General features: G+C 39.1%; 1 protein-coding gene across 1 annotated transcript in view; it reads left to right on the top strand.

Moving 5' to 3' along the window:
* Positions 1-15,640, top strand: part of LOC134587098 (interferon-induced, double-stranded RNA-activated protein kinase-like) — a 159,703-nt gene that overhangs the window by 83,343 nt on the left and 60,720 nt on the right. The window contains exons 9-12 of the mRNA XM_063443220.1: positions 1,014-1,080; positions 4,413-4,468; positions 8,013-8,135; positions 8,257-8,379. Coding sequence (XP_063299290.1) covers positions 1,014-1,080; positions 4,413-4,468; positions 8,013-8,135; positions 8,257-8,379 — 369 coding nt within the window. The remainder of the gene's footprint in view (positions 1-1,013; positions 1,081-4,412; positions 4,469-8,012; positions 8,136-8,256; positions 8,380-15,640) is intronic.

Below are 15,640 nucleotides of genomic sequence, written 5' to 3'. Positions count from 1 at the left end.
AAGGGGGGTAAGAGACACAAGGAGAACTAAGATACACATAGAATGAAAAAAAAAGTGTGCTAAGCAATACACACAAAATTAGTTTGGCTCCTTGTTGATAAGTGGAACACACACATTAGTATAAAACGCTTGATCCATATTATAGTTATATAGTTACATAGCTGAAAAGAGACTTGCGTCCATCAAATCCAGCCTTCCTCACATATGTTTTCTGTTCATCCAAAAGAAGGCAAAAAAAAAAGCCTAGTCTTCCAATTTTGCAACAAACTAGGAAAAAATTCCGTCTAGTCCCAAAATAGCAGTCAGATGTCTCCTTGGATCAAGCAGCTATTGCCTCACTAATTAGAAATTATATCCCTGTATGTTATGTTTTTGTAAGTATTTATCCAATTGTACATCTGTATGGACTCTGATAAAACCACCTCTTCAGGCAGAGAATTCCATATCCTTATTGCTCTTACTGTTAAAAAAAACAAAAACAAAAAAACCTTTTCTTTGCCTTAGATGAAATTAGCCTGATAAGACTTTCTGTAAAAGTGGGGACAATAAACTCAGTATTAAAATTGGCCTTTTACAAGACAAGGATATTCCACGTGCTTTATTAATTAAATAAATTTTGTGCAATTCACATTTGTTTTAGAAATAAGAGATGTATACAAAAGGCTATCTTGTATATGTTCGGAACATCGTATCCCTGTACATAGCAATATGACAGTTAAAAGTTTAATTACATTTTACAAGAGTAAATAAAGTCAAAACAGTATGACAAATCTTAAATAGCAGTAGTAAAGAAAGGAAAAAAACTAACAAAATGTGTAACTTGTACATAGTAATTTGTAAGCTAAAATGGTCAAACTGAAAACAGAACTGATTTTAAAACAAATTATATTTCAACTGTTTTGCCATAATTCTGAAATGCACTGTATTCACTCACTATAATGCAATAACCTGGTGTGACATTTTGTTTGTATTGTTATTTGGAATGGTTTGTAAATACTTTTAATATCTAACAGCACTGGTGACAAAAGTGCAGACAGAAGAAGTTCCGAAAATGGACGTGCACCAACATCATCAAATGAGGTATTCTATGCATTTTGTCAAATAAATCCATCCTGGACCATTCAGCTATTGTAGAGCAGCAATCTGTAAGAGGCAAGCAGGGTATTGTGGGATATGGTACAACTGATGGAGGGTTGCCCATGTTTTAGCACTTTATATGTTATTCTAAATGTAATGCTATCTGTGAAAGGAACATTCCAAGCATCGAAACCACAACATACCACTGTAGCAGTCATGGTTCCAAGAGTGCCCTATCATCCTCCCTCACTGATTATTGTCAGGATTACTAGTTGATCGAGCACGTAGAATTGTGTCACACAGATGACTAATAGGTAACATATTACCGGGCCTTAGAATGGCCGGACTTAACGTACCAAAGAATAGTCAGGATACTTGCCGAGGTCAGGGGATACAGAAAGAGACACAACGATAAGAGAAAGCCAGAAGTCAGGGATACCAGAATACAGGGAAGTCAAAATCAAAGCCAAAGAAAAAAAAAACAGAAGAAACTTGAATCAGGAACGCGCTCTCAGACAACCACAAGGGAAACCACGACAGGGCACTGAACAGGATGAGAACTGGGCCTAAATACCCCTCCTCTAGATCTGATAGGCTGTAACCGGCTTTTGACCCTAAAAGCAGTTACCAGGTTCCCATTTGCATAATTGCTGCTCAGCATTAACCCTTCTGTGGATTTGGTTGCTGCTCGGCACAACTTTTCTTGTGTGGACAGTAAATGCCATTAACCACATTTTTATAAGCGGATGAATACGTGACACTTATGTACAGATTATGTAGTGTGTGTTTGTCTGTCTCCCATTTGCTTATTGGGGGAAGTCACATTCTTGTGTCCTGCAACTACAAGTATTCTGAGCAGACTCCCCAGTGGTAGCAAATGAAACATTACATGTTACCATCTATTTATTTTTTTAATTCACTTTAACACTATTATGCACGTTTGGGGTATTTAGACCCTTTATTCACTTGGATATGGTAACTTATTTTGTTCCTAATGTGGAGCTAAATATGGTATGGCTGTGAGTAATGAGAGTGTGTGCCTAATAGAGATAGTCATAGCATAGAACCCCCACAAAGGTGTTAATAGGAGACTTAGGGACTAGTAGCAGCAGTCACTTTTTGTGACCACATGTATACCTGCTTGCTCTTTTCACTCCTTTGTCTTAGAGATTCTATGCTAACAATTTATGGATACTTTAAAATAATGTGAATACAGAAATCACTAACCATCTAGGTGGACTTTCTGTTTTGTGTTTTTTTGAAAAGCGTTTTTTGAAAAGCGGCAGAAAAAGACTATATCCATTGGGATTTACTTATTGCTCATTTCCTAGCTCCTTTTTGATGCAGATATTTCACCTATGTACATATTTTTCCATATTCTGTAGGCTATCCATATATCAAGGTTACTCTGCTACCAATTACAGCCTTTGGAGGAAACCGTTATTTCCACTGTTTAGTGAATGTTTCCCTGCTCGATACATATTGGTTCTTCATTGGTCTCAGTAGCAGAGATTAGGTTAATGTTTAACCACCTACTTAATTGCGATCTTCTGACCAATTACAAGGACAGAGTGGGGATGGGCTGTATGATATATTTATAAATACAGCCCCTGTTTTCTGTTACCCAGCTTAGTTCGCATTGTATCTTTTTTTGTTAATATGACATCCCTATAGGTTTGAGGGAAACTCTGATACGTTCACCTTTTTGATAGCTATCTGCTCTGAGGAGTAGACTACTTCGTTGCACTTGGTCCTTAAAGTGACAGTTAAGACTATAACCAAATAGAACATTTGCTATAATAAGACCTATGCAATATTATTTAAGGCAGAAATCATACTACCAAATTATTACAAGCTATCTTAAAGGGACACTCCAGGCACCCAGACCACTTCTGCCCATTGGAGTGGTCTGGGTGCCGACTCCCACTACTCTTAACCCTGCAAGTGTAATTATTGCAGTTTTTTTTTATAAACTGCAATAATTACCTTGCAGGGTTAACTCCACCTCTAGTGGACAGCCACTAGAGGGCACTTCCTGGTTTCTAGCACACGCTATGTGAGGACCTCCAGCATCGCTCATTTCCCCATAGGAAAGCATTGAAATGCATTTTCAATGCTTTCCTATGGGGAGCGCTAATGCGCATTAGGTCTCCCCCGACCGGTGGGCGGGATCAGTCTCGCCCACCGGCCGACGCAATGCAAAGGAGGAGCGGCGCGGAGGAGGAAGCAGCGACGTGGGACATCGTCGCTGCCTCAGGTAAGTTACTGAAGGGGTTTTCACCCCTTCAGCAACCAGAGGTTGGGGATTGAGAGGGAGAGGGGACCTGCAGTGCCAGGAAAACGGATTGTTTTCCTAGCACTGGAGTTTCCCTTTAAGGTTTTTTGTGTTCCTTTAATTTTCGTACTTTTAATAAAAGATCAATAGAGTTATACATGTATATAGTTTTTGTTAAAGGGCACATGTAAATATAATTAGAACAATTGGTTCCACTTTTCCCTCGCTCCATTACCCACCATAACCAATTTAGAGATATTTATTTATTATTCCAATCACGTTGTTCATTCATTAAATTACCAGCACCATAGATCTCCCTAGTTGGAGATTACAATATTTATTTTTCTCTCAGCCTATTACATGTTCCTACGTTCAACCCCTTGGGTGACCTGACCTTAAGTCCTGATATTTCTGCAGTCGGAAATCTCTGCACCTAGCTATGCCCAGCGATGAAGGAGGTGCTCATTTACTCAGAGAGCTCATCTCATGCTTTCGGCTAATGACCCAGCTCTTCACGGCAGGTTTTAGCTCAGTGGAGCCAATAGAATACCCTTGTAGAAGCGTCTAGCTCCAAAGGAGTTGTTGGCTGCTGCCAGGCACACCCCAGGTAAGTTGTCAAACAGTTCTTAAATGGTTTGACTACTTACCCTATGAGGGCACCAGGAAGACTGTACTTTAAAGGTTAGTTTCTTACTTAGTTAATAAGTTAGATTTTTTTTTTTTTTTTTTTACCGCCTCCACATATCTCTTTACTACTCCATTCTTTCCTGATATTGGGATTATTCTGTCAGAAAGAGTGTTGTGGATTACAACAACTACACAAAATAAACGTCATGCTTCAGGGGGCCCTTTGCAATTCTTTTGAAAACAAACAAACAAACCATAAATCTATACATTTTTAAACAATATTCCAAGTCATGTAAATACAACAATATTAAAATCATTGGTTACATTTTTGAAAAACATTTTGTCATTGTATAAGAATTTGCAAAGAGTGTATGGATTTGCATTATTTTAATTTATGTAACTTTTATTTTGTATTTTCCCTTTAAATGTGTAGATATCGTTTCGCGAGACTTCAGCAGTTAAGTCAAGTACTCCTGGGAGACTGCAAAGGTAGTTGTTGTTTGTGGATGTAATAATTGAGCCTCCTGTGTGTGATTAAAGTTCAATTTACAGAGCAGAAAATAAAAAGGTCTAAAGTAAGCGAATGTCTGGCTGAAAATTACCTTTTTTTTTCTTTCATGCAGGCTGTGTCAGTCACAGCCAGGGGAGGTGTGGCTAGGGCTGCATGTTCAGAAACAAAGGTGATTTAACTCCCAAATGACAGAGAACTGAGCAGTGAGACTTGATGACAGTGAGACAGGGGCACAAAATCTGCTTCATCAAGCTAAAGTTGTGTTGGTGACTATAGTGTCTTTTTAACTGCCAAGATGGATTGTTTTAACACATTATCCAGGTGAGATAGAAAATAAAGGGTGTGATATGATGCAGATGATAAAGTAATAAATTAAACTAGACAGAGTCAAAAACAGTGGGAGTGATGTACCACAGCTGTGGTTGCAGTGGATGGCTATCTGTGTGTTTTGTAAGGACATCTTATCCCGTTACTGTTTGAGAGTTTATATAGTATTTTACAAAACTGCAGAAGATGGTCCACAACCAGCCCTATTACACTACAGTATCTTACTCGATTGGTGTTCACCAAGTCAAACCCTAGTTAAGAGAAGTTTTGTTAGCGAGTGTTGTTTTTATTGTATAGAGACAGGAATGATGCCACCAGAACCATGCTTTACTGGTGAGATGGTATTGTGCCTGTTTCCTCCAGACATTACACAGTTCAAGCTCTGTTTCATCAGACCAGAGACTCTTATTCTCACAGTGTGGAAGTCCTTTATGTGCTTTTTTGCAAATTCCAAGCAGGCTTGCAGTGAGGAAAAACTTCCGTCTGGGCAGACTACCATAAAGGCTAGATCGTTAGAGTGCTACAGTGACGGTTATTGTTCTGCAAGTACCTCCCATCTCCACACATGATCTCTGAAGCTCACCTAGAGTGACCATTGGGTTCTTGGTCACCTCTCTTTCAATGCAGCCAATTTTGTTTTTATAACCTTCCCCAGGTCTGAATCTTGGCACAATCCTGTCTCTGCGCTCTGAAGATAGTACATTTGACCTCATGGCTTGGTTTTTCCTCTGCTATGCATTAACAGCTAGGAGACAATATATTGGTGGATGCCTTTCAAAATCATGTCCAATCAATTAAGCAAACAATAATGGGTCAGGAACACAAACATGTATCCCTGATTCTATAGTATTAAAAACACCATCTAGCCCCCCTGACTGCCCCTTGCCCTCGATAAATATAGTATAATATTACCTTTACTCCAGTCTGCCTGCTTGACTGATATCATCATAAGTGTTGCTAAATACAAATTGTCACGAACGCACCCTGCTCCAAGAGTGTGCGTGACGTAGTTGTGGTGGTGAAAGGGTTCAAGTACACTATTTGTCTGCACTAGACCGAAAATAATGACAAAATCCCCCTTTTTAACACCACCCACACTTAAACATAATAATATAACTATTACTATTTTAACGCTGCCACCACCAAGACAATTTATAAATGGAGTGCCTTGGTCCCCCAGGTAAATCAACAATAAAACCCACCAAATATTACTTAGTACAATATTTAAGGAATTACAAAAATACTAAATAGTCTCTTCAGGTAACGTGATTCTTAACCAGACAAAGGCAGAACTTAATAAATGAATGTTTATTATGAACAAAGAATAGTCACAGTGCATATAACAATATATGATAAACAAGTTATTTACACCAACAACAGATAAAAACAAAAAGGATAAAATACAGAAGTCCTAATTACTCACTGTAGCGGAGTAACAGTATAATCACGGTATCTCCGCTGGTAGTCAGGATAAAGCAGGTAAAACACATGCAGCGTAATAATAATCCCCCTTCCCCAAGGACTAGACGACACCAAGTCTGGGAGCCAACTGTCAACTGACCTCTATGGGGTCCCAGCTTCAAAAGATGTAACCCCTGTTGACCTCAGCAATAACATCTCTGTAATTTGTGCCATTTACTACACAAATTACATTAAAGGATAATATTCCAAGGGTGTAATAATAAATTATACACCCTTGCCGTGACACAAATCACAATACTTTCCTATAGGAAAGCATTGGATTTGCTAAGATTGTCAAGGAGGCAGATCAGGGGCAGGGCTAGCAAAAGCTAAACACAGCCCTGGCCAATCAGCAACTCCTCATAGAGATTAATTGAATCAATGCATCTCTATGAGGAAAGTTCAGTGTCTCCATGCAGAGGGTGGAGACACTGAATAGCTGCCCCAGGAAGCACCTCTAGCAGCCATCTGAGGAGTGACCGTGGAGCTATTCCTAGGTTGTAATGTAAACATTGCATTTTCTCTGAAAACAGTGTTTACTGCAAAAAGTCTGAAGGGAATTACAGTACTCACCAGAACAAATACAATAAGCTGTAGTTGTTCTAGTGACTATAATGTCCCTTTAAATTTGCCACAGGTGCCTGCAATCACAGTGTAGAAACATCTCAAAGATGATTCAGATAAAGAGGATGCATTTTAGCTTAATTTCAAGTGTCATAATAAAGGGTCTGATGACATGTCAATGTGATATTTCAGTTTTTCTTTTTAATACATTTGGAAAGTTTTCAAAATTATGATTATGCTTTGTAATTACGTATTATTGAATGTAGATTGATGTGGAGAAAAAAAGGAAACAATTTTAACAAAAGGTTGCAACAAAAAATGGAGTCTGAATAATTTCTGATTGCACTGTTGCTTATACAGGCTTCCTGTACATACCTGATCAGCCTATTATTATTATTATTATTATCATCATCATCATCATAATTTATCAAGTGCCAACATAATCTACCACTGGGAAAAGTTACTTAATTAATGCAAAGTATAAGTAAAAAGTGTAAGCTTCCATCTAAAATTTTAACATTGGGAGTTGAGACAAGAGGTAGCAGGTGAATTTCATGGTGATGGGCTGAGATAATTAAAGGTAATTAAAGGACATTTTAGCCACTAAAGAAAATATTATGTAGCTGGAGAAGCATGCTACAATGTAGACTGTATATAGTAAGTGGAGAATAGTGCTTAGTGAAAATGGAAAATGTTTTGGGTTTTTTTGGGTGGATGTTGGAAGTTGGGCCTCATTTATATTTCTGCATTATCCTCTCTTCTAATAAACTGGGTATTTAGGATTGTTAGGCTAATCTCTTCCAACTCTTAACTTGAACCTTTCCACATTTGAGTGGAGTCACCCATTTCTTCACAAACCACTTCCTGTTTGAATATTGCTCTACTTTCATATGACCCTTGTGGACATCCATATGACCCTTGAAGAAGTAGGTGGGATCTTAATCCAGCAAATGTCCTTGTTAGCATTAAACGGTATGTGCTATAATTAACTTTTATTGAGATGTACAGAACAAGTACAAACTTACAACACCTAGCATTAACAATTGGGCATTCAATAACTCCTGGATTAGCATAACATAGTGCTATGTAGTTTTATAACTAGCCATAGCAACAAGTAAAATATGTCATGTAATTGTTAAGTGCTGTATTAATCTGTTTGTTTGTTTTTAGCCCTCTTGATGAGTTTGACAGCATAACCAAGCTTGATTCAGGTTCATTTGGAATGGTTTTTAAAGCCAGGCACATTGTGGACAAAATGTTTTATGCTATAAAACAAATAAAGCTAAAAGACGAGTAAGTATATCCATCTGAAAACTATGCTTGTGGTATCCATAGGCTACCCATTTTCAAGATTGTATTTGAGTAGTAAATAAAAAATAAATATTAAAGGGTTGCTTTATTTGATTTAATTTAGGAAATCTGAATCAGAAGTCCGAACATTAGCTCGCTTGGAACATCAGAACATTGTGCGATATTATCATTCATGGATTTCAGAGGTCTGTTATTCAGATTGGAGTTGCAGCAGTACTGAGAAAAGGTAAAAACTGTTTTGACTTCCTTGGTCAATGTTCATTATAGAGTTGCCAGTAAATTACTACTGCTATAAAATATGTAGTTTATGTTCATTTCATCAGTGACTTAATGTGGCTCAATCACCTTCTGGGGTCTTTGCAAGGATTCCAAATGTTGACTGCTTCACTTGCATTGTAACCTGGGGGTGCAGAGAAAGTAGTTGTTTTCCCCTCCTTTCCTTCTTTTAACTTCCTATTTTTTGTTCTTTTCCCTTTTCTTTATTTTTGCACTACACATAAGACATACAAAAAAGAAAAAAAAAAACATACAAATATTACTGACAATAAAGTTAGTAGATCAAGATATTGAGCACTGCAATAAATATTAACCCCTTAAGGACTGAGCCAAATGTACACGTTTTGATCAAAATAAAACGTAAACAAAACTTGGAATTTGACTTTATCTGTTCAACCGTAATTCATCTCTTTCATATTAAGTGCGCCCACACTTATTATATATCATTTTTGTTCAGGAGAAATAGGGCTTTCATTTAACATCAAATATTTAGCTATGAAACATAATTTAATATGAATAAAATATAAAAAATGTGAGAAATTAAGATTTTTTTATTTTTTAGTTCTGCATGACATTTTACCTGTGAACGTCATGATACTGTTTGCTTTTACTGCAATAAAATACACATATTTGTATTTGTCTCACGTTTAAAACAGTACCCCCTATGTACAGGTTTTATGGTGTTTTGGGAAGTTACAGGGTCAAATATAGCATGTTACATTTTTCAGTTTTTTCACATTGAAATTCGCCAGATTGGTTACCTTGCGTTTTAGACCATATGGTAGCCCAGGAATGAGAATTACCCCATGATGGCATACCATTTGCAATAGTAGACAACCCAAGGTATTGCAAATAGGGTATGTCCAGTTTTTTTTAGTAGCCACTTAGTCACAAACACTGGCCATTTATAGCGTTAATATTTGTTTGGGTGTGAAAAATGCAAAAAACTAATTTGAATGCCAATTTTGGCATAGTGTTTCAAAACCGTAAAATGTATCACAAGAATTATATCATCAGTGTAAGTGCCGTTTGTGTGTGAAAAATGCAAAAAACTTCACTTTCACTGATGATATCATCGTTGTAATACATTTTACTGTTTGTTAATATTTGTGTTCAGCGAAGTGTCATGACTGCTAGTGTGGTCCAGCACGAAGAACTATGTAATATCTACATAGACAGAATAGACAGAATAGCAAAAGGACAGAACGTAAACCGGTCCTTAGAATGGCCGGATTAATACGTTGAAAGAAAGAGAAAGAAAGGTCAAAATATTGGGAAGATCAAATATAAGACAAGAAAACTCACTCTAAGGAACCAGGAACTGAAACCAGGGCAATGAGCTAGGGAACTTCCAGAATTTAAATATCCCTTCTTGTGCTGTGATTGGGCAGAGCGTGACCTCTGACCCCAGAACGTGTGTGTGGCGAAACCAACCTAACCACTGGGCATTGGAGAAGCCTGTTTGCCTGCCTCCTGCCTGCTGACTATGGCCCCTGGGAGATTTGACCCTTTAAATACAGTATTTGGGCATATTGTATTTTATTATGCTGCTGACCCTTTAAGAACCATCTGGGGACATACTGTGACTTTTGGGAACAATGCCCCTTTAAGACTATGGCCCTTGGAAGATATTGCCTGTTAAAGACTATTTTAGCAGATTGGATTTTAAAAGACTTGCTGCCCCTTTAAATTGTATTGGAGCAGTTCTGCTTGACCCTCAAAACGAAGTGTTGTCTCGTTACTGGGGGAATATGCTACAAGGCATTGCTATGCTAGTCATACTCCCTTGCTATATCACTACTAAGCTCTTGTAAGAGCTTGTTCCTGTCTTGGTCTCTGGAGGAGTCTACAGTGGTTATGGTGTCGGCTGGAGTGCTTGGAGCCCTCAGGAAGCGCTAGGAGCATCCTTCAACGGAGGTACCCAGTCGGGTGCCAGGTGATCTGTTACAGTGTGTATGCGTCGACGTTGTGACAGCACACACACAAGTTTGCGTAACCCTGGGGGGCTATAAATGTCCACGACCACGTGGTCGGCGCCATTTTGTTTTGTAGCAGAGGGGACGGAGACCCATGTGGAACGGCTCACAGCTTATTGGCGAGCAGGTAAGTTCAGCCTGTCTGCACGGTCGCACTGATTGGACGTGACCGCATGCAGCCGCTAACCGTGGGCTGTGACAGTACCCCCCACTCAAAGACCAAACACCGAGAGGGAAGGAGCAGGCTTGTTAGGAAACCGGTTGTGAAACGATCGGACTAGACGAGGAGCATGGACTCCATCAGCAGGGATCCAAGAGCGTTCCTCAGGGCTGTAACCCTACCAATCTACCAAATAAGATAATACACCTCTAGATATCCTGGAATCCAACATTTCAGTGACTATTATTTTCGGTATCCCATGTAGTTTAAAGATTTCACGTAAAAATAGGACAAGATCCTGTGATGATGGCAGTTTTTTGAGAGGTATAAAATTTGCCACCTTGGAGAATCTATCCACAACCATAAGGATAGTGTTGTATCCATTTGACCTAGGGAGATCAACAATGAAATACATAGCCAGATGGGTCCATGGAGCTTCTGGTATTTGAAGTGGCTGTAACAACCCAGGAGATAACCTGTGAGGAACCTTGAAAACAGCGCATATTTGACATGCTCCCACGTAATCTTTGACATCACCTCTGAGTGTCGGCCATCAAAACTTTCTAGTAATGGCAGAGAGGATTTTGTGTATCCCAGGTTGTCCAGCTGTCATATTATCATGGTATAACCTGAGTATCTCAGATCTCTGTAAAGGTGAGACAAACAGTTTGTTGGTTGTTTTTCTTTGCTGGTGTCTGAGTTTGGTATGCTATTATGGCCCAAAGGAGCAGAGAAGACACCTCCGAAACTGTTGTAGCAATGAGACACTCAGGAGGCACAATAGGAGATGTCTCTTGGTCAGATATCTCATCTGTATCATACTGTCTAGACAGCACATCTGCCTTAGTGTTCTTAGTGCCTGGTCTATAAGTGATAACATAATTGAATCAAGAAAGAAAAAGTGACCATCTAGCCTGTCTGGAAGACAATCTCTTAGCATCCCCAATATAAGCCAAGTTCTTATGATCCATGAAAATCAAAAGTGGCTCCTTGGATCCTTCTAAAACAGGGGTCCTCAAACTGTGGCCCTCCAGATGTTTCTGAACTACAACTCCCATGATTCTCTGACTATTTATGTAATTCCAAGAATCATGGGAGTTGTAGTTTAGCAACATCTGGAAGGCCACATTTTGAGGACCCCTGTTCTAAGAGATGCCTCCATTCCTTAAGAGCTAAAATAATGGCCAATAATTCTCTGTTCCCAATGTCATAGTTTTTCTCAGCCGGAGATAACTATTTTGAGAAAAATCCACACGGATGCAGAGGCATATCAGGGTTTTCTCGTTAAGACAGGATCGCCCCTACACCTGTCTCTGATGCATCAACCTCTAAAATAAAAGGTTTGGTGGGATCGGGATGTGCTAAAACGGGTGCTGAAACAAATAAAGATTTAAGTTTTTCAAATGCTTCTATTGCCTCCTTTGGCCATGATTTACAGTTAGCTCCTTTTTGGGTGAGATTAGTAATAGGAGCGATTCAGATGAGAAGCCTTTATGAATCTGCGATAGTAATTTGCAATGAAGCGCTGTATGGCTTTAAGACCTTTGGGTAATGACCACTGTAATACTGCTTCCAGTTTGCGTGGATCCATTTTAAAACCAGAGGGAGATATAACATATCCGAGGAATTGTACTTCGGTTTGATCAAACTGGCACTTTTGTGGCTTGCAGTATAGGCGATTTTTCAGCAGGGTTTTTTGCACTGTTTTTACATGTTTGTGATGGGTACGAAGGTCTAGAGCAGCGGTAGTCAAACTTTTTCTACCTACCGCCCACTAACGCATCTTTTTGGTTGAAAAAAATTCCTTACTGCCCACCAGTTTTCACGCAAGTGCAGAATATTTTTTAGAAAGGAGGGTGTTTTAAAAAAAAATAAATGTACGTACATTTATCTTTTTATTTCTACTTAATGCATGTTTATAATGTTTTTAACTTTATAAAGTTTAATGAGAAAACAATAAAGTAAATTGAAATTACATTTACTAGTGATTAATGAGATCCTTGAGGTTGATGCTGCAAGACTAAATATTTGATATCTGGTTCGATTTTCGTAAGGAACAAACAAAGGTCTCCTCTTTCGGTGATATTCATACGACTTCTCTGTTTGCGCATAATATGATTTCTTATCTGTGCGTCAGCTCCCCTCCTCTCCCTCCTCAATTCCCCTTCCCACCTTTTTTTCCCTTTTTTTTAATTTTTTTTAACCTTCCTTATAGCAATGCCCAGTAGGAAGGCTGAGCTAGGTATCCCACTTACTATTACTTACTATAACCCACTATAACAGACAGGCACACATACATACATACATACATATGTTATGGTACTTTTTCTGTAAACCAAAATGGTTAAATGTCTATCTGTTCCTGTCCAAATTAAAAGAATTGAATTGCGTATATACGCTGAAGTAATTAAGTCTGACACACGGAGTTCAGGTTAAAATAACTTCGAGGAAATTTATTGGCAAGTGAAGAATCAGAGGGCGCGCAGGCCCTTTTAAGAGACATTTTCGTCATCATTGATTATCAAGATATCAGTGAATAAACATCATTAATTGGATTAATTGTTAAGTGTCTGGGTTAGTATCCACCTATCAATATAATTAATTGGATCAAAACTAAGTGGTTAGCTTCGTGTCCACCCACCAAGAGGTGGTATTATTTTGGACACGGGTGGGGACAAGGGGGTCTTGAGCGTCATTTTACACGGTCGGTGATGTCAGATCTTGTGGTCAGGTGCAAGGTCTCTTATGAATAGAACATTTCATTACTACAGTGTTCTCATGGCCTTCAATTTATACTATGTTGCGAGTTAGGGGAAATTCAGCAGTTCCTGAGTTAGTCATATCTTTATGGAGAATACAGTCTTTGTCTATTGTGTTAGATGTGCTGAGCAATTCTGTCATGTAATGTAGTTTTCATATGGAGAAGTCAGGTTATGAGGAAAAATGGAGGGTTTGTCACAGTATCAGGTTAAAATGGAGTTAGTGCAATAATTCAATACAAGTACAATAAAGATTTTTTAATAATTCTACATCAGTCCCCCCTATGAAATGTTAAATTCTAAGAGATAAAAACTTTATTTGTTAATACCAGAAGACGTGTTAGCCCAAAGGCACAGAAACCCCGTGACCGCTAGCTAGGTGTTAATGCAAAGTGCAAGTCTGTCCCTAATTCTGACCCTACTAGGCTAATTCACCTGTCAGTATGGCTCTCGAACACTTCACACCCATGGGTGGCCCATGGCGGCTAACCCACTACTTCTCCACACGGGGCCTTTACCATTCACTGACAGATGCTGTCCCTAAGGTGGTCCCTTCCTAGAACTCTCGCACTTTATCAACAAAAGGGATAGATTGCAGCGGCAAACAGGGTGAGTTGAGATCTTGAAAATCTTGGTCATCAACTTCAAGATGTGTGAAAGTGGGTGCCGCTTGGTCAACAGTCTTCGTGAGGGCTTTCCTTAGACAAGGGAAGATACAGCAAAAGAGAAGAGCAAAGATAAAAAGAAAAATTAGTATTGCTATACCAATATGCATTAAAGCCTTTTGCCAACCTGTCATCCAACCAAACCATCTGTCCCAGGGATCTTTTATCCCAGAATTCCTTTTCAACTCTTCTGAGAGGTCATTCAATTTTGCTATGGCTAAAGTAACTTTACCATTAGGGCCTGTGTTTTCTGGGATGTAGGTACAACATGTCATGGTGTCAGGCAAAATTTTACATACTCCTCCTTTTTCGGCTAGGATCATATCTAGGGCCATTCTATTCTGGAAGGCCATTTGGGATGTGGCCTGTAACTGTTCGGCTAATCCCTGGAGGGCATCTCTGGTGTAATTAACAAAACGCTGTTGGTTGTAATAGATGTAATTTATCCAGTTTAAATTCTTGTTTGCGGTTACTATGGTAAAAATTGATTCAAATCCTGCAGCAACTTCATCTCTTGCTTTAAACTCATTGGGTACCCCCCTAGGCACCCCAATGGCATCAATGTAAATGTGAGGGTCAAAACTTCCTTTTACTGGGGCCTCACGCTTAACCTTAGTGTGGCTGGACTTATGGGTGTTGGGGTGTGTGTCAGAAATAATGTGTATAGGCATAATGGCCTTGGCCAAAGTACACTCCCCCCACCACTCCGTGTCCATTCTGGATCTTAGCTGTAAATCCCCACACAACCAGTAAATGTCTCCCAGTGACCTAGTGTGATGTTGCAACAAGTTTACAGGAACAGTTCTGTATGTAGCACAATAACCTTTAGAAAAGTTACCCACAAATTTACCAATCCCATCATACATGGCATAGCAAGTGTAATTACCTTTATATACGGTAATACCATTAGGGGGTTTGACATCTTTCGCTAGAAGAGGATACTCTGCTGTCCATGCTTGACATATGGACCTGTTAAAATTGTATCGGTAGGCAAAAAGACTTAAAACACAATTTTCTACATTTACTGGCAGGGTTAAAGGCACAGTGCCCAGATGAGGCCGGGCACCACCACACACATAGCATGCGGTTCTGTTATGCTTATTGGCATTATATTTCATCCATTCTAACCATAAGTTAACGTCATTAAAACCTGTTTCAACGGCCATGGTATCTTCAAAGGTGGGGTTAGCAATGGCCATCATGTCCTTAAAGGACTGAATGTGTGGTTTTAATGGGTTTGTGACCATGTGAGTAGCTCCTTGCCACTCAGAGGAATTACACATGTCTCTAAGGTAGAAATGCCCTAATTTAGTATAGGAACCCTTTTTCCAATACATTCCTAATACATATCGGTCTGTATCTGTTGGACTTGGATGCTCAATGTTTAGAATTAATTTCATTGGTGTGCCTCCTCCAGGCTTTCTCAGGGTCATTCTTTGAAGGAGGGACCTACCATGATCATCTACTTTAGATAAGGCACTTTTTGGCTTGTAACCCCAGGCAGGCCCGGCATTCCATCCCGCCGCCCCCCAATGGTCACAATTGTGCCCCCATTGTCTGTCAACTACACAAACATATGGGTCTTTTGCATGAGGGATATCTCTATAGATGTTCTGGATTTGTGTTGTAGAGAATGGGCATTCTACGATGT

Source organism: Pelobates fuscus, chromosome 2 (assembly GCF_036172605.1).
Source record: "Pelobates fuscus isolate aPelFus1 chromosome 2, aPelFus1.pri, whole genome shotgun sequence".
Classification (NCBI taxonomy): Eukaryota; Metazoa; Chordata; class Amphibia; order Anura; family Pelobatidae; genus Pelobates; species Pelobates fuscus.
The sequence above is the reverse complement of the archived record's forward strand: the minus strand, read 5'-3'. Positions and strand labels throughout refer to the sequence as shown.